Source organism: Aquarana catesbeiana, linkage group LG12 (assembly GCF_042186555.1).
Source record: "Aquarana catesbeiana isolate 2022-GZ linkage group LG12, ASM4218655v1, whole genome shotgun sequence".
NCBI classification, from domain to species: Eukaryota; Metazoa; Chordata; class Amphibia; order Anura; family Ranidae; genus Aquarana; species Aquarana catesbeiana.
Genome location: NC_133335.1, coordinates 237,308,927 through 237,334,209, shown reverse-complemented (window position 1 = coordinate 237,334,209; position 25,283 = coordinate 237,308,927). Strand labels below are relative to the sequence as shown.

The 25,283-nt window shown below is 48.6% G+C and overlaps 1 protein-coding gene across 3 annotated transcripts in view; it reads right to left on the bottom strand.

Moving 5' to 3' along the window:
* The window catches only part of TBCD (tubulin folding cofactor D), a 353,196-nt gene that overhangs the window by 27,008 nt on the left and 300,905 nt on the right, over window positions 1–25,283 (bottom strand). For all 3 annotated transcript variants that reach the window (XM_073606952.1, XM_073606954.1, XM_073606953.1), the window contains exons 31-33: window positions 21,156–21,239; window positions 18,437–18,595; window positions 18,078–18,216 (exon numbers count right to left, since the gene is read on the bottom strand). In XM_073606952.1, coding sequence (XP_073463053.1) covers window positions 18,078–18,216; window positions 18,437–18,595; window positions 21,156–21,239 — 382 coding nt within the window. The remainder of the gene's footprint in view (window positions 1–18,077; window positions 18,217–18,436; window positions 18,596–21,155; window positions 21,240–25,283) is intronic.

Sequence of the window (25,283 nt, the reverse complement as noted above, 5' to 3'; positions counted from 1 at the left end):
GTAAGGGGGACTCTGATGGACACTCTTGGATGTGAGGGGGACTCTGATGGACACTCTTGGATGTGAGGGGGACTCTGATGGACACTTTTGGATGTGAGGGGGACTCTGATGGACACTTTTGGATGTGAGGGGGACTCTGATGGGCACTCTTGGATGTGAGGGGGACTCTGATGGGCACTCTTGGATGTGAGGGGGACTCTGATGGACACTCTTGGATGTGAGGGGGACTCTGATGGACACTTTTGGATGTGAGGGGGACTCTGATGGACACTTTTGGATGTGAGGGGGACTCTGATGGACACTCTTGGATGTGAGGGGGACTCTGATGGACACTCTTGGATGTGAGGGGGACTCTGATGGACACTCTTGGATGTGAGGGGGACTCTGATGGACACTCTTGGATGTGAGGGGGACTCTGATGGACACACTTGGATGTGAGGGGGACTCTGATGGACACTTTTGGATGTGAGGGGGACTCTGATGGACACTTTTGGATGTGAGGGGGACTCTGATGGACACTTTTGGATGTGAGGGGGACTCTGATGGACACTTTTGGATGTGAGGGGGACTCTGATGGACACTCTTGGATGTGAGGGGGACTCTGATGGACACTCTTGGATGTGAGGGGGACTCTGATGGACACTCTTGGATATAAGGGGGGCTCCGATGGGCACACTTGGATATAAGGGGGGCTCTTTATAGAACAGATTTTTTTTTGGCCCACAAACATTTGTAAAATCCACAATGTGGCTCTCATACTGAAAAGTTTGAAGATCCCTGTCATAAAAGTCCAACTTAACTTTCAGTTTAAACCAACACAACTCTTTCTTAAAGAGGAACTTCAGTCATTTTTTCATCTATTAAATCTTCTGCTCTTGTTGTTGTTGTTTTAACTTTGGATAGTAAAACTTTTACTTTCTGCCAGTAAAATCCCTTATACAGCCCACTTCCTGTTTCCTGTCTGGTCATTAGCTTATGACATCATGCACAGCTCTCTCTCTCTCACTCTCGTGAGAATTTGCCAAGGAAGGGGGGGGGGGGGGGGGGGAGTCATAAGAGGGCCAATGAGAGCTGCAGAGCTGGAGGTGTGCATCTGTGTCAGGAAGTAAACAGGCAGCAGCTTCAGCTGCCCACAGTTAAAATGGCTGCAGCCAGACTCAGTGGAGGGAGATTTCTGCAGCATATTTGGCAAATACAGAATCGCAGTATATATATAAAATAATATGCAAAGTGGTTAGAGGGAAGCTTCAGAATGGCAAAGATGTTTTTATTAGAAATTATGTGAGCGGACTGCAGCAGTTCCTCTTTAACATTGACTAATTTTAATCCTTTAAATTCTTTTTTACAGTTATTTCCTAGTTTTTAGCCTGGGCAGAAATGATGTCATACATTCCGGGAGTCTTTGAGCTAAGAGCAGATGGATTCCAGGAAGTAAATGCACGAATTATCTGCCCTTACTCAAGATGGCCACGGCTAGAAAGACATCCTGATTGCTCATGCAGATACTGCTGGCCAGTAACTCTCCTAATCCAGCGATTAGCTTCCCTACACAGATCCACACAGGAACGCTCTATTTTGAGTCCAATCAAGGTTCTTATTTTAACTGATGCCCTGATGAAGCTTTTCTGACCCCCTGAAACACGTTGGATTTTTACAATTTTTTTGTACAAACAAATGAATGAATCAGGACTCCTATCTTGCACTCCTTCCATTTGTGCATGTTTTTTGTTTCATTTTACAAAGTTAATCTGGCTTAAAAGAGACACAAATCTATCTAGTTCAACCAATAAAAGGGGGGGGGGGGGGGGGGGGAATATCTTACAATCCTATATACACAATCCCATACCCATATTATATTTAGAAAGCAGCCACAGCGTGAGTAGGAAAGTCTGTCCCCTGCCAGCATGCTGCAGAGAAGGACCATTTCTCTGTGTGTGGAAACAGTGGTCTCTCTGAAGTCTGGCATGCCCTCTGGGGCGGTGCGGGCATTAGCGGTAAAGTGTCGCTAGTTTTAGCGGCGCTTTACTGCTGTTGTAGCTGCGATTTTTGGCTGCTAGCGAGGCACTTTTATCCCCCACTAGCGGCCGAATAAAGGGTTAATAGTGCCCGTGTAGCGGCGCTTCAGCAGCGGTGCCCATTCATTTCAATGGGCAGGGGCGGTGGAGGAGCAGTGGAGGGGGGGGGGGGGTTATACAGCACTTCGGCACCGCCCCAAAGATGCTGCCTGCAGGACTTTTTTTTCCTAGTCCTGCAAGCGCACCGCCCCGGTGTGAAAGCACTCGGACTTCCTCACTGGGGTGGCATGAGAGGCGCTAATTTTAGTGCTAAAACGCCTGAAAAGCGCCCCAGTGTGAAAGGGGTCCAACTGATTGCAGAGCTATAGGTCTGTACAAAATTGCTGAAGTCCCGCAGTCAGAGCACTCTATAGCTCCACCTGCTGGCAGCAGGTGGTAAATATGACATTTACATTTATCTATTGTTTTGTCTGATTGTCATAAAGAAAATATATACAAAACTAAACATTCTCTCAAAGTAAAAGACACCAAATGTAATTATCTAGATCACTTGGTGATGGTGGTCTGAGTTTCGTACAGTAAACAGTACTGTTGCTCTACAGCCCTCCCATGTCACAGAGGATTCATGGTCTAGGACGGGGTCTGCAAACTTTCTAAGCAAAGAGCCAGTTTACTGTCCTTCAGGCTTTGGGGGGGCCAGTGGGGTAGAAAATGCCTCAACATCAGTGCCCCATCATTGGTTTTAATTGGAGAAATAGTGCCCCATTTTTGGTATCAATGGAAGAATAGTGAACCGTTGATAGTGTCAGTAGAAGAAATTGTGCCCCATCATTGGTGTCAGTAGGGAAAATGATGCCCCATCATTGGTGTCAGTAGGGAAAATGATGCCCCATCATTGGTGTCAGTAGGGGGAATGGTGCCCCATCACTGGTGTCAGTAGGGGGAATGGTGCCCCATCATTGGTGTCAGTAGGGGGAATGGTGCCCCATCACTGGTGTCAGTTGGTGGAATAGTGCCCCATTATTGGTGTCAGTTGGTGGAATAGTGCCCCATTATTGGTGTCAGTTGGTGGAATAGTGCCCCATTATTGGTGTCAGTTGGTGGAATAGTGCCTCAAGGGCCAGATCAATGCAAGCAAAGGGCCACATCCGGCCCTCGGGTGCAGTTTGGAGACCACTGGTCTAGGACAAAAACAAAAAGGCTTCATGGGCATTTTCTGGTCTATCTGGGTCCGGAGTCGGAAGGGGTTCACTCCACAAACCAGCCCCTCCGTTGTGTGTAATGAACATCCATACTTGGAGAATCTCTTCCAACCTCAGAGAAGTGAAATGTAAGCCGTCACGGTCGTCACCCCCCATTCACCTTTCCGAGGTTTGCGCAGACACAGATTTTGCAGTCCTGGCATAAAAGTGAGTCTAGAAATCTCGGGCCGTGTAATAATATCCTATATTCTGGTACCTGCGCCAAACCGTCCCATCAATTTTTCCTCCGTTTTTTTACTGCCAGGGACTTTTTATAGGCCGGTATAAAAGCGAAGATGAAAAGCAGTCGGTGGGGGGATGGCTGGTTTCACATGGCGGTTTATAGAAAACAGAACTAGAATGAAAAGCCACTTAAAGAAGGATTGTGAAAGGAGAGTCGTGTCCTGACAGATTCCAGCGGAGGAGCGGTACATTAAACGTGGCACCGGGCCACGGCTATTCACCGCAGCCGTCCCTGGTGGATTGGCCGTACCTCTCTCAGAGCGTGTGCCGAGAGCCAGGAACCGGAGCCGACCAGAACCCTTCATTCTACAAACATCAGATGGAAAATATTCCCCCGTTTTCCTTCTTTGTCTTCAGAGCGGAGAAAAATCTGCTCAAAGCTTGTTTATTATGAATGGAACTTAAAGAAAACCGTCACTAGAAATGACTGATCACTACCGGCTATAAAATAAGGTCCTTCTGGTCACGTCTGCTGAGCCAATGTCAGATCACAGCCAGGGGATACTCTAGCCTTAAAGCAGTAATTAATAACCCCCCCCCCAATAAATAAATAATTATTATACTGCAGCTCTCTAATTCTTAGATATGATGTGTGTGATCGTTTTCCGTTTTATTGATCCGGCAATAAAGTCTGTTTTTCAACCTCCTCCTAACAAGCTGTCTAGCAAAAGTGGCAGAATACAAAATCCCTAATAAGCTGCAATATAATATTTATGGGAGGAGAGTGGTGGTGGTGTGTGGAGTAGGGAGGTCAGCGGTAGTGGGGTGTGGAGAAGGGAGGTCAGCGGTAGTGGGGTGTGGAGAAGGGAGGTCAGCGGTAGTGGGGTGTGGAGAAGGGAGGTCAGCGGTAGTGGGGTGTGGAGTAGGGAGGTCAGCGGTAGTGGGGTGTGGAGTAGGGAGGTCAGCGGTAGTGGGGTGTGGAGTAGGGAGGTCAGCGGTAGTGGGGTGTGGAGAAGGGAGGTCAGCGGTAGTGGGGTGTGGAGAAGGGAGGTCAGCGGTAGTGGGGTGTGGAGAAGGGAGGTCAGCGGTAGTGGGGTGTGGAGTAGGGAGGTCAGCGGTAGTGGGGTGTGGAGAAGGGAGGTCAGCGGTAGTGGGGTGTGGAGAAGGGAGGTCAGCGGTAGTGGGGTGTGGAGAAGGGAGGTCAGCGGTAGTGGGGTGTGGAGAAGGGAGGTCAGAGGTAGTGGGGTGTCGAGTAGGGAGGTCAGCGGTAGTGGGGTGTGGAGTAGGGAGGTCAGCGGTAGTGGGGTGTGAAGTAGGGAGGTCAGCGGTAGTGGGGTGTGGAGAAGGGAGGTCAGCGGTAGTGGGGTGTAGAGTAGGGAGGTCAGCGGTAGTGGGGTGTGGAGAAGGGAGGTCAGCGGTAGTGGGGTGTGGAGTAGGGAGGTCAGCGGTAGTGGGGTGTGGAGTAGGGAGGTCAGCGGTAGTGGGGTGTGGAGTAGGGAGGTCAGCGGTAGTGGGGTGTAGAGTAGGGAGGTCAGCGGTAGTGGGGTGTAGAGTAGGGAGGTCAGCGGTAGTGGGGTGTGGAGTAGGGAGGTCAGCGGTAGTGGGGTGTGGAGTAGGGAGGTCAGCGGTAGTGGGGTGTGGAGAAGGGAGGTCAGCGGTAGTGGGGTGTAGAGTAGGGAGGTCAGCGGTAGTGGGGTGTGGAGTAGGGAGGTCAGCGGTAGTGGGGTGTGGAGTAGGGAGATCAGCGGTAGTGGTGTGTGGAGTAGGGAGGTCAGCGGTAGTGGGGTGTGGAGTAGGGAGGTCAGCGGTAGTGGGGTGTGGAGTAGGGAGGTCAGCGGTAGTGGGGTGTGGAGTAGGGAGATCAGCGGTAGTGGTGTGTGGAGTAGGGAGGTCAGCGGTAGTGGGGTGTGGAGTAGGGAGGTCAGCGGTAGTGGGGTGTGAAGTAGGGAGGTCAGCGGTAGTGGGGTGTGGAGAAGGGAGGTCAGCGGTAGTGGGGTTTGGAGAAGGGAGGTCAGTGGTAGTGGGGTGTAGAGTAGGGAGGTCAGCGGTAGTGGGGTGTGGAGTAGGGAGGTCAGCGGTAGTGGGGTGTGGAGTAGGGAGATCAGCGGTAGTGGTGTGTGGAGTAGGGAGGTCAGCGGTAGTGGGGTGTGGAGTAGGGAGGTCAGCGGTAGTGGGGTGTGGAGTAGGGAGGTCAGCGGTAGTGGGGTGTGGAGTAGGGAGATCAGCGGTAGTGGTGTGTGGAGTAGGGAGGTCAGCGGTAGTGGGGTGTGGAGTAGGGAGGTCAGCGGTAGTGGGGTGTGAAGTAGGGAGGTCAGCGGTAGTGGGGTGTGGAGAAGGGAGGTCAGCGGTAGTGGGGTTTGGAGAAGGGAGGTCAGTGGTAGTGGGGTGTAGAGTAGGGAGGTCAGCGGTAGTGGGGTGTGGAGTAGGGAGGTCAGCGGTAGTGGGGTGTGGAGTAGGGAGATCAGCGGTAGTGGTGTGTGGAGTAGGGAGGTCAGCGGTAGTGGGGTGTGGAGTAGGGAGGTCAGCGGTAGTGGGGTGTGGAGTAGGGAGGTCAGCAGTAGTGGGGTGTGGAGTAGGGAGGTTAGCGGTAGTGGGGTGTGGAGTAGGGAGGTCAGCGGTAGTGGGATGTTGAGTAGGGAGGTCAGCGGTAGTGGGGTGTGGAGTAGGGAGGTCAGCGGTAGTGGGGTGTGGAGTAAGGAGGTCAACTGTAGTGGGGTGTGGAGTAGGGAGGTCAACTGTAGTGGGGTGTGGAGTAGGGAGGTGAGTGGTAGTGGGGTGTGGAGTAGGGAGGTCAGCGGTAGTGGGGTGTGGAGTAGGGAGGTCAGCTGTAGTGGGGTTTGGAGTAGGGAGGTCAGTGGCAGTTAGGTGTGGAGAAGGGAGATCAGCATTAGTAATAAAGAAGATACATGGTAGTTGTATGTGAAGAAGGGTGGTCGGCAGTGGTAAGTTGTAACGGAGGGAGATAAGTGGCAATGGGATGTAAGCAAGGGAGGTCAACAGTGGAGAGTTGTGTGGAAGGTTGCTGGTGATGGGATGACAGGAACGTAGGCTAGTGGTGATGGGTGTAGAACATGGTGGCGTGCTAGTGGTGGGATGTGGAGAAGTCGGTGAAGATGGACAGAGCAGAAGAGAGGTCAATTGTAAGAGGGTGATGGGAAGAGAGGTCAATACAGACGTGAAAAACAGTGTAGAAGAGAGATCTTTAGATGATTGAGGAGGTAAAGGAGGCCATGAATTGTGAAGTGAGGACGGGGAAAGACATAGGTGGAGGCCAATGGTATTGGTGAATAAGGAAGGTCAGGACTAGAGATGGGCTCGGGCGTGTTCGAAATCCCACCTGCCCGACCCCTCCAGGAAGATGACACTGCACATCGCTTATGACAGGCGGTGAGACATTTCCTGATCTGTACAGCTGCGGACCGGGAAACGTCTCACTGCCTGTGATTAGCGCTGTTCAGTGTCGGCTTCCTGGTGGGATTGGGCAGGTGGGATTTCGAACACGCCCGAGTCCATCTCTTGTCAGGACTGGTGAGCTAGTATGACATTGGCAATAATGAGTTGTGAAGGAGGTCAGAGGTTTGTATGGAGCACAAGGGACAGTCAGTGTGAAAGGTTGCACTGAGAGGTCTGCAGTTGTGGTAGCGCCAAATCACGCTCTGTAGCGGTGAAAGGGTCACATACGTTTTTTTGCAGTAACAAAGCTGCAGTGTTTTTCTGGTTTCTGCAGCATATAAAGTCATATTATTGAACAGAAGGAATGTGCTGGAATTCCTCTGTGTTTGGGGCTCTCGGCTTTCCATCCAGCTCACCCTTGTGGTATGTAAAACCGGAGGAAAAAATAACAGAGCTACTGAGCAGATCCTCACCACATAAAAGGGCGACACGGCAGCGCAGTATAATTTACACAGGCGGATCACCTTTCAGGGAAATGGGGCGCTGGGCCTTGCTTGAGTGATGTATAATTTGCTGGAGATTAATCCAAACACCGAGAACCAGAAACAATATATAATACATACTGCTCCTGACTACACGAGAGGTCATCCAGCGGAGGCAGGAGAACTCTGCAATGGTCCAAACCCAACAATGGAGCTATTCCTGCCAGTGGGAGACGCTGATGTCTTAATGAAGAGTTGACTTTTATAGTGTATGAGCTGTGACCATGTGTCGTTATCCGGCACTGAATAAACCATTCTGTTTGGAAGTCATCGAGTCGAAGTTTGTTTTTTCTTTGTCTCCAGGGCTTGCATCTCCACAGATGTAATGTGCACTGAAGAGGTCACACGTGGTAACAATTTACTACTTAGTCTGCCATGGTTGTGATCTGCCGATGGCCGGTATTCCTCACCGAGGTTCTGGAGCATAGAAGCAAACCGCAATCTGATCCTGGCAACATCGAAGAAGCTGCAGACATAAGAGAAGCAGATGCAGGTTCCACCTGACCTGTATTCGCTCCCTCATGAACTACATACTGGGAACATTCAAAGCCTTACAGTTATGGAATATTGTATGCATTGGGATGTCGTACAGTCCATGGAAACCGTTACCCATCCCAAGTCATAGACTTTGACCAGTAATGGCCTTCAAGCATCTTCCGTAACGGTTACGTGAAGGAGAATATGCATGGAAAAGCTTAACATTCAAGATCCTCTGTTGGCCAAGACTATACCAATGACTGGCCTGGTAACTAACGGCTTTTCAGATTCCTTGGGGTAATGGAGAAGCCAAGCTCCTGGGTCCAGGAGGAACACCAGGCCAAGAGAAGTTATTTCCCAGCCTGCTGCAAGGAACGAAGCCTGCATTTCCTGCACTGGTCTGATTAACTAGCCATTGCACAAGAGGCAGAATAAACCAACCATGAACTCTCCCTTCCAACAGCTGAAAGCGCCCCCACCACCCCCAAACCCTGAGGGTACCTGACTTGTAAACTTGTGTGCAGCTATTGCTGTAGCTCATACAGTGCAACCTCGGATTACGAGCATAATCCGTTCCAGGAGAATGCTTGTAATCCAAAGTACTCGCATATCAAAGTGAGTTTCCCCATAGAAGTCAATGGAAACGAAGATAATTAGTTCCGCATTGACTTCTATTACATGCAATACTGCATGTGGCCAGAGGTGGGGGGGGCGCCGGAGAGCCTCGGAAATACTCGGGGACAGCTCGGCTGAACTCGGAAAGGCTCAGAGACACTCGGGAATGGAGTATTTCCGAGTCATTCCGAGTCATTCCGAACAGCGCCAAGCCGTTCCAAGTGTCCCCGGCGCCCCCGCACCTCTGGCCAAATGTGGTACTGCACCGCCCATTAGCTTGAATTCTGCTCATTTTGCGAGACAACACTCGCAAAATGAGTCAGAATTTAAAAAAAAAGTTGCTCGTCTTTCAAAATGCTTGTTAACCACGTTACTCGTAAGCGTTATTCCACTGTATTAGAAAGTCATCAAGAGCAAATGACCGTCAAGTGGACTCGTCTTTAACTTTACCATTATTAAATTACTGACACATCACAATACACAGCAACAGTATCATGTAAAGCTGCGCGATTAATCGTTAGGAATCGAAATCGCGATCAGCAACTTGGTAGCAAGGTGAAAGGCTGCAGTAGCGGCTGATCAGACATTTGTGAATATGACCAAGAGCTGCACAGGCACCAGGATTTACATAATTGCCTCATCTCTGGGCCGGCATCTCAGTCTGGGAAGGGGATGGTGTGACCTTGGATGATGCTTGAATTATAACCACTTTACCCCCCTTCCTGACCAGGCCATTTTTTGGTGATACAGCACTGCGTTACTTTAACTGACAACTGCACGGTCGCGCGACGCCGTACCCAAATAAAATGTATGTCCTTTTTTTCCCCACAAATAGAGCTTTCTTTTGGTGGTATTTAATCACCTCTTGGGTTTTTTTTTTTTTTTTTGCGCTATAAACAAAAAAAGAGCGACAATTTTGAAAAAAAAAACCAATATTTTTTACTTTCTGCTATAAAACACATCCAATAAAAAAATTTAATAAAACTAATTTCTTCATCATTTGAGGCCAATTTGTATTCTGCTACGTATTTTCTGTAAGAAATTTTTTTTTTTTGGTTTGCGCATGGGATATTTTTATGGAATTTTTATTTATTTATTTTTTACTAGTAATGGTGGCGATCAGCCAGGACTGCCACATTGTGGCGGACAAATCGGACATGGACACTTTTTTGGGGGACCAATAACACTAATACAGTGATCAGTGATAAAAATATGAACTGTCACTGTACTAATGACACTGGCTAGGAAGGGGTTAACATCAGGGGCGTTTAAAGGGTTAAATGTGTTCCTAGGGAGTACTTGCACTGTGGGAAGACAGAGATCTGTGTCCCTGCTTAGCAGAAACACAGGATCTCTACCTTCCCTTACCGACAGAATAGCGATCTGTCTTGTTTACATAGGCAGACTGCCAATCTGTCTTGGGAACGATCAGCAGGTCCAGGCAGACATCGAGTCCACCACACCCACCGATTGGCTCCAGCTGTGTCAAATCACAGCGGGAGCAGGTGGCCAGCAGCGTGCGTGTGCGCCCCAGACCCCGGAAGTGCAAAATCACATACCTTTTTCACAGGAGAGCCGCCTTGCCGCTGTATATGTACTGTATACGGTCGGCAAGCGGTTGGGTTAGTTCTGTCTTTTTGGGGGGGGGGGGGATGAATAAAAAAAAAAAAATGGATAAAAAAAATAATTTTTTTTTTTTTTACCTACTTATAAAATCTATTTCATGGAGTACATCACAGGACACAAAGCAGCCTTATTAGTCCTTACTTAATGGGTTATGGCCACTTATAGGTGAATGGACACTGGCAAAAAAAAAAAAAAGACAGGAAGTCCTCCCCTATGTAAGTCCGCCCATACAGGAAGTCCTTCAGTTTTTTTTTGCCAGTGTCTGAAAGTGGTTGTAAACCTCTGATTTTGAGTTTTACCTATAGGTAAGCCTAGAATAAGGCTTACCTATAGGTAGTGGAAATGTCTCCTAAACGTGGCGCCGTTTAGGAGATATTTACCTTGTGGTGCGGCGATGATGTCATCGGCGCATGCGCTGTGAAGAAACAGACCTCTGTGCCGTGACTGACGGCATGCGCGGGAGTGACGTCACGTCGCTCCCGCCATATAGAGACAGAGTCCACGGCCCCGGGAAGGATAAGGGGCGAAGATGGATGTGGCCACCAGCGGGAACATTGTGGGCTTCGTTTGCAGGTAAGTGACACATAATGGGCTCATATGCGATGCATACGAGCCCATTATGCTTTTACTTTGCAGGGGAACAAAGAGAAAGTAAAACCCATCAGGGTTTACTTCCTCTTGAAGGCGATGGTCACCGGTGTGGGGCTCTCTGCATAAACACTGCCATGTGCTCAAAATGGTTCCAGAAGGGATTAAGAGTTTGGCGTTTTCTGGATCCATCCCTACGGCTAAAATGCTCAGAAGAGTGGTACCAGAGACCCACCATGGTGATTGCGGGGATTGCCTTTCGGCCATTTGCCACTGAACCTTGCGTATACAGAATCCTGTGCAGTAACTAATCAAGGTATCTCCAGTAGGGTGCTACACAGGTCCAAGGTAGTGAACACCAGGAGAGGGGGATCGAGTCCCTGAAGATCCTGAGTGACATTGCACAGTGGTGGAAGGGGTCGACGTGTGAGGGATTGCCTGTAAAGGGACAATTTGGTACTGGACCTTGCGTATATGGAATCCTACACAGTAGTAACGTACCAAGGTATCTCCAGTAGGGTGCTATACAGGTCCAGGGTAGTGAGCACCAGGAAAAGGGGATCGAGTCCCTGAAGATCCTGAGTGACATTGCACAGTGGTGGAAGGGGTCGACATGCGAGGGATTGCCTGTAAAGCGACAATTCGGTGCTGGACCTTGCGTATGTGGAACACTGCACAGTAGTAACGTACCAAAGTATCTCCAGTAGGGTGCTATACAGGTCCAGGGTAGTGAACACCAGGAAAGGGGGATCGAGTCCCTGAAGATCCTGAGTGACATTGCACAGTGGTGGAAGGGGTTGACATGCGAGGGATTGCCTGTAAAGCGACAATTCGGTGCTGGACCTTGCGTATATGGAACCCTGCACAGTAGTAACTTACCAAGGTGTTTCCAGTAGGGTGCTATACAGGTCCAGGGTAGTGAACACCAGGAAAGGGGGATCGAGTCCCTGAAGATCCTGAGTGACATTGCCTGCCGTGATGAGTGGTTCTCGACTTTCTAGGTTTGAACCTGCGACGAGGTTGGTCCCTCTCAGTGGTAATAAATACCTGGACGTATTCATTATTTAGCATGCTGCACTTATCTGATGCTACGTCCACTTTAAAAGTCTGGTTTGCTGGTAATTTTTCTCTTGACTGGATTTCCCCTGTAAATGAACAATAAGCCCACTAACGTGTAAAGTGGTTATTTTAATGGGACAGGGATGCACGCCCACAATAGAGAACGAGCCGTCTGTGTCACATTATGTGCCTTTATACAATAGCTCTAAGCTGGTTGTGAGTTCTGGCAGGACAGGCTCCTGGAGTTGTCATCTTTGTGTCCCTGCTGTCACCCGGCCAGCCTCCTGCACACCCCACGGGGGCCAAAAAGGCCTTTTTTTGTGCTCCGAGAGTCTCACGCTGCACAAAGCCGGCTCCGCTCAACCAACTGTGAGATTAAGTGTTTGCTGACGAGCAAAGTGAAATGTTTTTTCCAGATATGTAAACAGTAATTACACTGTTCCCTTGTGTAACCTAATCGGAATAATCAGCCCTGATTACACTGATTGTGGGTTTCTCCTGATGAAGCGAAGGCCTGCGGGCAAGAAGGGGCTTGTGCAAGGTTTTCCTGCAGGGCTTCAGTCAAGTGCTCAGAAATGGGAAGAAATTTAATATAAGACAGTTGTCAACGTTCCCAACCGTCCCACCATGGTCAGACCTGCAATTCATTCATCTAAAAGGAGGAAACAAACGCCACTTCTAAATCAAACATTGTTTTGGCGCCACTTTAACCTCAACAAAAGACGGAGAGGAAGCAGAATACTGACGGCATTGTGGATGCTGCAGAACATTTCCTGGGATTTCATCTAGAAAGTACCAGGTTTTGTGATACAATTACGTATCATCGCTCGCAGATAATCCTCGATGTATACCCGCTTTATAGAATGGTTTATAACCGTATACAGTAACACATCGGATTGCGAGTAACGTGGTTTACGAGCGTTTCGCAATACGAGAATTTTTTTTTTCTTTTTAAATCCTGACCCAATTTGCGAGTTGTCTCGCAAGACGACCAGGATTCAAGCCTCTGGGGTGTGTAGTACCGCATGTGGCCAGAGGTACGGGGGCGCTGGTGATGCTCGGAGTGTCTCCGGCGCCCCCGCACCTCTGGCCACATGCGGTACTGCATACACCAGCAGAGGCACTGAAACACATTATCCGAGTTTCCATTGATTGCTAGGGGGAAACTCGCTTTGATATACGAGTGCTTTGGATTACAAGCATTCTTCTGGAACGAATTATGCTCACAATCCAAGGTACTACTGTATATGGTGGTGTTGTTTCCCGCAGACACACCTTGTACCAGAACCATCAGCATTTTGGTAATTAAAAAAAGAAAACAAAAAACAAACATGTTATACTTACCTGCTCTGTGTTTTGCATGGTTTTGCACAGAGCAGCCCCCGATCCTCCTCAGGTCCCCCCGCTGGTGCTCCTGACTCCTCCCCATCTCTGAGCGCCTACCATAGCAAGCTGTAGGGGCACTCATGCAATCTCGCTCCTGAGTCAGCTCTGTGTGTCTGCCTGTGTTTGACAGCAGTGGGAGCCAATGAGGAAGGAGAGAGCAGCTGGTCACATGCACATCTCTGGATTGAGATCGGACGCAGGTAAGTCTAAAGAGGGGTGCTGCACTCAGGATTTTATCCTTAATGCAGAGAGTCAGGGCATCCAGTTTGCTTCACCCTCAAAGTGCTCCCAGCGATGCTGTTATTTAAAGGGTTAATACATCTCAGAAAAAATGAATAGGTGAACACTGTGCAGTGTACACCATCCCCACCCACCCAGTCCCCACTGTACTTACCTCTGAGGCTGCTAAGCTGTCAGCACCCCAGCAGCAATCCAGGGATTAAAATTATTTTTCTTCTCTGTGCATCCATTCAGGGACAGATCAGAGCAATGCTCTGTGCCAGGGCTGGCCAATCAGAATGGCCCTGATCCATCCTGGAAATGCTGCATAGAGAAGAGAGGTAATTTCACATTCCGGGACCGCTACACCTGCTGCATAGGCATTGACAGCTCACCACCCTCAGAGGTAAGTACAGTGGGGACCGGGGGGTGGGGGGTGGGGAGGGTGTACTGTGTTAGTTCATCTTTACATAAAAAAAGAAAAGTTGGGCTAACACTTTAAAGTGGACCTTGCAGCAAATGAAAGTATAGTATAGTGACCCCCCTCAACTTTACAAAAATAACAGGTGTTATCATTTAAAAAAGGATCTGATGTGTCCCCCCCAAAAAATTTAAAGTAGGTAGCTACAAATAATGTACGACTTAACAAAAGGACACCATCATCTCCTCGGCTGGTTCTTCGCCAGTCTTTGGGTCCCCGGTGCCACCATGCTAACTTTAGAAAACCAGCTGTGACACCTTGTGACTTCACAGCCAGCTCCCCACTGCACATGCGCGAGTCGCACTGTGCCTTGTGAATGGTTCCACAGTCTTCTGGGACATGTCATGTGTCCCTGACGGCTGCAGGCAAGGAGGGGGGGCAGGGGGAAAATGTCTGCTTTGATTGCCTAGGCGATCCAGGTGGGAGTAGGAGCAGGTACCTGTCAAAACTAGGTACAAGCTCCCCTCTCCCAGAAAAAAAAAAAAGTGACAAAAGTTGAGGGTAGGGGAGAGACAGAAAATCTGAACTTCACTTTAGGGGTGAAGTTCCACTTTGAATTAATTTTTGTCTTCATTTTAGTGTTGTGGCCCCCCCCCCCAGTTCCTTATAAAGGTGAAGGTGACATATATACTGTCCTCCTGCAGCCTCCTGAGATACATACATCACATATTTCAGAAAGCAATGGCTTCCATGCCCCAAGCTCTTGCAAGCTCTAACTCTGGAAAGGTTTTATTGGTTTCCGCCATTGTGGTAGAAGAATGGTAAGCTTCCTGTGGACGTACACACGAAACGTACGTCGAGGCAAGACTTGGTCACGTTACCTCACGCACTTCTGGTCCCTCTCGTTGCTTCCGGGTAGGACGGTGGAATACATGCTAGCTTTGGGGGAGAGCCGCGAGGCATTTGTCCGATAAACAGTCACACTTGCAGCCCCAGTGCCGGGATAAGGCACACCTCGATGTAAGCAGCCATTTGGCCTATCTATGTTTTTACTTTTATAATAAACAGGATTACACTATTTGGTTGCTATTTATCTTTCCACATATCCCATATAAGATCCCATCAGAGGAGGGGTTTGCTTTTATCCATAGCCTTCATCATTGCAGCAGGCATTATCCTGCTAAAGTTTATTTTGGCTCACTTTTTAGGTAAAGGAGTCAATGTGTTCTGGTAAGCAGGTCTTATATAAGAGCAAATTGGGTGTATATCAAGTTGTATATCAAGTTGGTGAAGGAATTTCCATTTTCCTTTTGGAAGAATTTACAACACTGAAGTTTATCTGGATTTCTGTGTGTGGTTTAAATGGGACAGTGTATTCCCTTTGCATGTTCTTGACTGTTTTTTATATACCGTATTTATCGGCGTATAACACGCACAGGCGTATAACACGCACATTCATTTTAAGAGGGAAGTTTCAGGAAAAAAACTTTTAAATAAGGAACTTTGAAGTAAAATAAGGGTCAGTGCCCATCTGCAGCCTCACCAATGCCATCAATGCAGCCTGATCAATGCCCATCTGCAGTCTCACAATTGCCCATCTGCAGCCTCATCAGTCCACATCAATGCAGCCTCACCATTGCATCAATGCAGCAGCCTCACCATTGCCATCAGTGCAGCCTGATCGATGCCCATCTGCAGCCCAGAGGGGACAGGAAGGGGGGCGGGACGAGCGCCGACAGATTACATACAGTGAGAATCTCCTATGATAGACAGAACAGTGGTCCAATGGCGGCCCAGGAGACGGGACTTCCTATTACAGAGGCCGCCAAGTAAACAGGAGATTCTCACTGTATGTAATCTGACGGCGCTCGTCCCACCCCCCTCCGAGGCAGCTAAAACTGAAGTATTAGCGTATAACACGCACACACTATTTGCACCCAATTTTCCTGGTGAAAAAGTGAGTGTTATATGCCAATAAATACAGTAATCAGCACCACATATTTTTAAATTTGTGTATATTTATGGCACATTGCACTTTATTTGTCATTCACAATGGTTTTTGTTTGAGTGTAATTTAATTATTTGTTTGATATTCAATCAATGACATAGAGCACCCTCTACACCTTATTCAAATCTCTCACTCTTGCTCCAATAAACAAAACACAGCGCCAGACTTCTCATTATAAGATCTGGTGAAACATCATCAGGGGGCAGTCTGAGAAATCGCTGCAAGATCTGGTGGAACGTCATCGGGGGGGCGGTCTGGGGAATCACTGCAAGATCTGGTGGGACATCAGGGGGGCAGTCTGAGGAATCACTGTGAGATCTGGTGGATCGTCATCAGGGGGCAGTCTGAGGAATCACTGTGAGATCTGGTGAGACATCATCAGGGGGGCAGTCTGAGGAATCACTGTGAGATCTGGTGAGACATCATCAGGGGGGCGGTCTGAGTAATCACTGTGAGATCTGGAGGAACATCAGGGGGCAGTCTGAGGAATCACTGTGAGATCTGGTGGGACATCATCGGAGGGCAGTCTGAGGAATCACAGATCTGGTGGAACATGACCAAGGGGGCAGTTTGAGGAATCACTGTGAGATCTGGTGGGACATCATCAGGGGGGGCAGTCTGAGGGAACACTGTGAAATGTGGTGGATCATCATCAGGGGGGAGCGGTCTGAGGAATCACTGTGAGATCTGGTGGGACATCAGGGGGCGTTCTGAGGAATCACTGTGAGATGTGGTGGGACATCATCAGGGGGTGGTCTAAGGAATCAATGTGAGATCTGGTAGAACATCAGGGACAGTCTGAGGAATTACTGTAAGATATTGTGGGACATCATCAGGGGGCAGTCTGAGGAATCACTGCAAGATCTGGTGGGACATCATCAGGGGGGCGGTCTGAAGAATCACTGCAAGATCTGGTGAGATATCATCAGGGGGGTGGTCTGAGGAATCACTGTGAGATCTGGTGGATCATCATCAGGGGGCGGTCTGAGGAATTACTGCGAAATCTGGTGGGACATAATCAGGGGGGCGGTCTGAGGAATCACTGTGAGATCTGGTGGAACATCATCGGAGGGCGGTCTGAGGAATCACAGATCTGGTGGAACATGACCAAGGGGGGCAGTCTGAGGAATCACTGCAAGATCAGGTGAGACATCATCAGGGGGGTGGTCTGAGGAATCACTGTGAGATCTGGTGGATCATCATCAGGGGGCGGTCTGAGGAATTACTGCGAAATCTGGTGGGACATAATCAGGGGGCGGTCTGAGGAATCACTGAGATCTGGTGGAACATCATCGGAGGGCGGTCTGAGGAATCGCAGATCTGGTGGAACATGACCAAGGGGGGCAGTCTGAGGAATCACTGCGAGATCTGGTGGGACATCATCAGGGGGAGGTCTGAGGAATCACTGTGAGATGTGGTGGGACATCATCAGGGGGTGGTCTAAGGAATCACTGTGAGATCTTTTGGGACATCAGAGGGCGGTCTGAGGAATCAATGTGAGATCTGGTGGGACATCATCAGGGGGCGGTCTGAGGAATCACTGTGAGATGTGGTAGGACACCATTAGGGGCTGGTCTGAGGAATCGCTGTGAGATCCTGTGGTACATAATCAGGGGGGGCGGTCTGAGGAATTACTGTAAGATATTGTGGGACATCATCAGGGGGCAGTCTGAGGAATCACTGCAAGATCTGGTGGGACATCATCAGGGGGGCGGTCTGAAGAATCACTGCAAGATCTGGTGAGACATCATCAGGGGGTGGTCTGAGGAATCACTGTGAGATCTGGTGGATCATCATGAGGGGGCGGTCTGAGGAATTACTGCGAAATCTGGTGGGATATAATCAGGGGGGCGTTCTGAGGAATCACTGTGAGATCTGGTGGAACATCATCAGGGGGCGGTCTGAGGAATTACTGCGAAATCTGGTGGGATATAATCAGGGGGGCGGTCTGAGGAATCACTGTGAGATCTGGTGGAACATCATCGGAGGGCGGTCTAAGGAATCACAGATCTGGTGGAACATGACCAAGGGGGGCAGTCTGAGGAATCACTGCGAGATCTGGTGGGACATCATCAGGGGGTGGTCTGAGGAATCACTGTGAGATGTGGTGGGACACCATTAGGGGCTGGTCTGAGGAATCGCTGTGAGATCCTGTGGGACATAAACAGGGGGGCGGTCTAAGGAATCATTGTGAGATGTGGTGGATCATCAGGGGTGGTTTGAGGAATCACAAAGAGAAAGACAGCTTTGATATAGAAACATTGTGCAGGAACATTGCGTAGAATCAGAAAGTTTTATTCTTACCGTCGACTCTGTTAATCCACCGACAGACACCGTCAATCCTAACATAACACAATATCTGTATGTGGGTAGCCCCAGAAGTTGGGTGATACGAGGGAAGGCCTGCGATGGGGCATTCCAGTTCAGTGTATCTGCCTGAGATCTGAGGAAGAAGGAAGAAGCTGAGGTTATAAGATCAACACTGAGCCAATATACAAATTATAATAGATAAATGGATTTGTAAATCACCGGTATACTGGCAAACACATTCCATCACTAGACATCCAACCCCACAGATTACCAAATAAGTGCCACTACATGCAATCACTGTCGATCCTCTGAACACGACATAAGAAAAAGGAGCGGATGTATAATAGTATTACCTGGGGAATATCTGCTCCAGGTGCTCCCGGTCGGGAACGTGCGGCACTGGAGGGTTATCTTGGTAGAGAAGGCCGAGGAACACCGAGCCGGCATGAGCTCGGAAGCGGTCAATCTTCTCCGCAGACTGCTGAGCTATGGCGCACATCATTCTGCGACAGCTGCAGGGGATAACAGTGAATGGTAATAAGATGACAATCAGGACTTCGCTTGAAAAGCCAATCATGTTTTATTTTGTTTAATAAACAGACTATTATGTATAAAAACGAGTTCATGGGCAACTCTGCAACAAAGTACAGGAGGGGAAGCAACATGGACTTAGTGCTATGTAAAGTGAATCACCTCCACTCCTCTTCCGGACTGAATGATGGCCAACATTATTCAATATACAGTACTTCCTGGGAGCCCAGGCTGTCATGGACACACCCCTAGGAGGTAGTTCATGGTACAACATGATGACACCAGCGCTGCTCTCTGCAGTACTGAGGACCACCGAGGTAAGGAGAGGAATACCACAGGAGGCAGTTGCAGGAGTAGGTGGCATTAAACAGTTAAAGATTCTGGGTGTGCTAAACACAACCGAAAAAATGTCTTCATTGTACACAAGGCGTGTCTAGTACGTCCATACCTTCTGCCCTGCTGCCGGGATCCTCCCTGTCCGTGTACATGACAATTCAGCTCTGATGAATCACAAAGTACACAGAGAAGGTTCCTGCAGCAGGAGCTGAAAAAAAAAGCAGTCTGGCAATGTTTATCAAACACCATTGCTCAGCCCGGAATACAGAAAGATACAATAAAACATTGTTTCAATTTTTATCTTTCTGTTTATTCATCTACAGATCAAAAAGATGAACTTCGATTTGCAGATGAAGTCAGTTAAAGAAACCTGACAACTAAAAAAAAAAAAAAAAAAAAGTTTTTTTTTTTTTTAAATGTTCCTCTGTTGAACCCCTTATTAACCCTTAGTTTGAATGAGGACCTAAGAGCAAAGGACTGAACGCCGATGATGTCACCATTTTCATAAAACGTAATTGTTCCCAACATGCACACTGGGGTCCTGTCCCTTAGAGGGGGGTGGTCCCAAGTGGGGATCCGGTGTGCATGTCTGGAACAATAAAGTTATGAAAACATTGACATCATCAGTGTGTGGTGGAGTTCTATGAGTGTAGGCGAGCTCCATCTTGTCTGCTTGGCCTATCCAGACATCGGGTACACCCTGCAAGCATCACCCGCTTTTTATCTTGTAGCAAAAAAAAAAAACCCCCACCCTTGCATACTTTATCCAACAATTTAAGTTTTGACTTGAAAGTTTAGATACACTTTAGCGTGTATTAAACCCCAAACCAAAAATGTAAAATATTGCAGCTTGCCAATCATTAGATGTGGTGACTGCATTCGTTTTCTTTCTTAGCTTTTTCTTCTCCCTCCGTTTTCACCTGGTGATCTGACCAGTAACACACCTCCTGTATTAGGCTAAGTTCACATCTGTGTGTGCGAGACTTGCACAAATACCGGCAGCCGAAACCATCCACACAGAGAAATGCGGGACCCGCGGGCAGGTGCAATTAATCCTAATGGCACGCCGCCCGCACTTGAAGCCGCGCCCCGTACTGGAAACCTCGGCTCCTGTGCAGGCTGCGATTTCAAAAATAGTGCAGGGACTTCTTTCCTGTGTGTCGCAGGGCATGGCAGCCCATTTTATTGAATGCGCTCTTGTGCCTGGGCAAACCGCGGCACGCACAGGTGTGAATCTAGCCTTAGAGCGCCCCCCACTCTGGATGAAGGAGCACAGGGGGGCACTTTTGGACAGCAGCATTGTCAGTGTGGGGGGATGTTAGCTGGACTAGCAGAGTTAAATACACTAAGAAACTGAAGCCAAACTCCAGCTCACACTTTATAATCAGTTTTTTCCTTTTGGGATAAAGGTTTTACATAAAAAAAGCTGGTCATTGTGAGCACTCATGTCGGTGATAAATGGTTTGTCACATCCATGTAAACTTATACATTCTGCAGGACAGCTTGTTCCTTTAAAAGAGAATAATATTTTTTTTAATTCCAGTTTTATACTTACCTTGGTGAATGTTGCATCTGTCCCACCTCTTCACTGAGAACCGAGCGATCGAACATCGCCGATGGCTCGGTTCTCTCAGCTCCCTGAGTAGAGAGCTGCTGACTGTTAGTGGTTCTCCGCTCTGCCCTTCCGCACTCACTGGAGCGCTGAGCTGTGGAGGGGCGACTCACTGAGACGGGTATCAGTCCAGGCACCTGGCGGATCCAGACCTCATTGTCGGGATGACGCGGTGCCGGGACTGATATCGGTGACGTCGGCAGAGAGTGGACTTCAGACCCCTCTCTGCTGAAAACAAGTCACAGGAGTGCAAAAGGAATGACACTCCTGTGACACATAGGAGAAGCCCAGACAAATGAGCCCAGGCTGGACTTCTCCTTTAAAAAAAAACAACAGACCTACTGGCTGGATCACCAGGTGAAAACAGAAGAGAGAAAGCCTAAAAAAGAAAACGAATGCAGCCATCACATGTAATAATTAGTAAGCTGCAATATATTAATGGTTTGCTTTTGGGCTTAATACCGCTTTACACACAACCATCAAATGGTGTTTTACTTTGTAGTCAATGAAGACTTTAGAGAATAGAGAAGCTCCTCGGGGAATGAGATGTCGGTGTTCCGGGTCATCACACACACTGCGGTTATGTAACTTACATGTCTTCTCCTAGGAGGTCCGGCTCACTTCCCACCAGTAATAAAGTGACGTCCATCAGGCTGCCCATAGCGGCTTCTCGCACCCTGAAAATATCATTGTGACAGATAAGTGACCGACACAGGAGAAGTATACAACACAGGAGGAGTATACAACACAGGAGGAGTACACAACACAGGAGGAGTATACAACACAGGAGGAGTACACAACACAGGAGGAGTATACAACACAGGAGGAGTACACAACACAGGAGGAGTATACAACACAGGAGGAGTATACAACACCGGAGGAGGATACAACAAACAGGAGGAGGATACAACACAACACAGGAGGAGGATACAACACAACACAGGAGGAGGATACAACACAGGAGGAGGATACAACAAACAGGAGGAGGATACAACACAACACAGGAGGAGGATACAACACAACACAGGAGGAGGATACAACACAACACAGGAGGAGGATACAACACAGGAGGAGGATACAACACAGGAGGAGTATACAACACAGGAGGAGTACACAACACAGGAGGAGTATACAACACAGGAGGAGGATACAACAAACAGGAGGAGGATACAACACAACACAGGAGGAGGATACAACACAACACAGGAGGAGGATACAACACAACACAGGAGGAGGATACAACACAGGAGGAGGATACAACACAGGAGGAGTATACAACACAGGAGGAGTACACAACACAGGAGGAGTACACAACACAGGAGGAGGATACAACAAACAGGAGGAGGATACAACACAACACAGGAGGAGGATACAACACAGGAGGAGGATACAACACAGGAGGAGGATACAATACCGGAGGATTATACAACACAGGAGGAGGATACAACACAGGAGGAGGATACAACACACAGGAGGAGGATACAACACACAGGAGGAGGATACAACACACAGGAGGAGGATACAACACACAGGAGGAGGATACAACACAGGAGGAGGATACAACACAGGAGGAGGATACAACACCGGAGGAGGATACAACACCGGAGGAGGATACAACACCGGAGGAGGGTACAACACCGGAGGAGGGTACAACACCGGAGGAGGGTACAACACAGGAGGAGGATACAACACAGGAGGAGGATACAACACAGGAGGAGGATACAACACAGGAGGAGGATACAACACAGGAGGAGGATACAACACACAGGAGGAGGATACAACACAGAGGAGGATACAACACCGGAGGAGGATACAACACCGGAGGAGGATACAACACCGGAGGATACAACACCGGAGGAGGATACAACACCGGAGGAGGATACAACACCGGAGGAGGATACAACACCGGAGGAGGATACAACACCGGAGGAGGATACAACACCGGAGGAGGATACAACACCGGAGGAGGATACAACACAGGAGGAGTATACAACACAGGAGGAGGATACAACACACAGGAGGAGGATACAACACACAGGAGGAGGATACAACACACAGGAGGAGGATACAACACACAGGAGGAGGATACAACACAGGAGGAGGATACAACACCGGAGGAGGATACAACACCGGAGGAGGATACAACACCGGAGGAGGATACAACACCGGAGGAGGATACAACACCGGAGGATTATACAACACAGGAGGAGGATACAACACAGGAGGAGGATACAACACCGGAGGAGGATACAACACACAGGAGGAGGATACAACACCGGAGGAGGGTACAACACCGGAGGAGGGTACAACACAGGAGGAGGATACAACACAGGAGGAGGATACAACACAGGAGGAGGATACAACACAGGAGGAGGATACAACACAGGAGGAGGATACAACACAGGAGGAGGATACAACACAGGAGGAGGATACAAAGTGCCTATTCTGTGCAAATATGAACACAATTTATTTATCAAGAAGTCTAATGATTAAAAAAACAAAAAACAAAATCAATAAATAAATGAAAAATAAAAAAAACCTGTCCCTCCTCTACACTGTAAAACGCTGCGTAAACTGTTGGCGCTATATAGATGCTTTTGAAAACCCAGATATGATGTTGTGAAAGGAGCCGTAACATCATCCCGGAGTTCTATATAGCCCATGCCAGTTGTGCAAGGGAACCAACAGGCTCCACCAACTGCATGCAGAAAACTACAGGAGGGGGTGGAGACAAGACCAGTCATCCTGAAAAAAAAAAAAAAAAAAAAAAAAAAAAAAGGTTGTGGGAGGGGCCCCAACAGGCCCCACCCACTACAGAAAACTACAGGGGGGGTCGGCGACAAGACCAGTCACCCTGCACAAGGAGAGAGAGCAGAGCTGTGGGAGGGAACCAACGGGCACCACCCACTACATACAGAAAACTGGGGGGGGAGGAGACAAGACCAGTAATTCCTCAAAAAAAAGCAGAGTTGTGGGAGGGGCCCAGCAGGCCCCGCCCACTACAGAAAACTACAGGAGGGGGTGGAGACAAGACCAGTCACCCTGCACAAGGAGAAGGAGCAGCAGTGCTCTTGTTTAGAAGAAGAGAACAAAACTCAGTGGTGATTAAATACCACCAAAAGAAAGTTCTGTCTCAAAAAAATGCTAAAAATGTGGTTCGTGTACAGAGTTACGTGACCGCGCAATTGTCATTCAGTGAGTGACATCGCTGAAAGCTGAACATTGGCCTGGGCAGGAAGGGGGTGAAAGTTCCTAGTAGGCAGGTGGTTAAGCTGTGACAATGGGGGGAGATTTACTAAGACTGGAGAGTGCAAAATCTGGTGCAGCTCTGCATGGTAGCCAATCAGCTTCCAGTTTTTTTTTTTGTCAAAGCTTCATTGAACAAGCTGAAGTTAGAAGCTGATTGGCTCCCATGCAGAGCTGCACCAGATTTTGCACTCTCCAGTTTTAGTAAATCTCCCCCCGTTGTCACAGTCCTGATAGAAGTGTATGATTTGAGGACTCGTGGATTTCTCTGGTCTGTATTGTACTGTAAGAGCTGCTAAAAATACATTTTAATGAGAGGAATTCTTCCCCGGGCCAGATGTCTAGGTGGCGGAATGCCGCAGAACTGGGCACATGGGCCGCGTGGCGGTGGCACACCCGAGGCGTGCTGCGAGGACGGTGAGGAATGGAGTCACTTGTTTACTTTTATTGAGCTCCAATTTGGGATGGAAGGCGGGCCGGGGACGTCGTCATCACACAACCGGATCTTTTGTTTTCACAAATAGACCTCTGTCTTCTCAGTTCTCCGCTTTTCAAATCCATCCTGACTTATTAAACCTACATGACGGCTTGGATTGGACAAAAGAGGCCGCTGCTCCTTTATTGACCACTTCAGTTCCGGAAGATTTACCCCCCCCCCCTTCCTGGCCAGGCCATTTTCTGTAATACGGCACTGCGTTATTTCAGCTGACAACTGCGCGTGTGTGAGGAGGAAAGAGATTCTTCTTGCAGCAATCAAAATATAGAAGCACATTGCAATTTTATTATTTTTTTAAATCTTTTAAGAAAAGGGAGAATATTGGAAGTAAGCATTTTAAATAAGTGATATTTTTCTGTGCTTTTACCTGCAGTTTTTTTTAAACTGGTGACAGAATCTTTATAAAACCATATAAGCTACAAGTGTCCCGCTAAAAGTGATCGTCCTATAATGCTCCAGTGACTCGCATTGAGTAATGGTACCGGCGTTAAGAGCCCATCCCAGATCTGTGTGCACACCTAAAGGGGGAAGGATGGATTGCTGCCCTACTAGGAGAACAGCCCAGGTGTAGAGAACGTGAAAGCGGACCTCATTGCAACTCCTCCCAGGGTACACCCGCCAACGCGTTTCGCCCCACCCACAGGCCTTAGTCATAGGCATCCCTTATTAGAATACACGTGGCAAATGGCTGAGGTCAATATTTGCTGATCCTGAAGTTTATAAAGCTCCTTAAAGGGGGAAGGACGGAACACTGTACTATTAAGAGAACAGCCCAGGTGTAGGGAAAGTGAAAGCCTGAGTCCTCTCAGGGCAAACCCTCCGACGCGCTTCGCTACACCCACAGGGCTTAGTCATAGGGGTCCCCTATGACTAAGCAATCTGGGCAGGGTGAAACACGTCAGGGGCTTGCCCTGGGAGGAGTTGGGCTGAAGCCACTTTTACTTTTCCTGCATCTGGGCTGTTCTCCTAATAGTGCGAT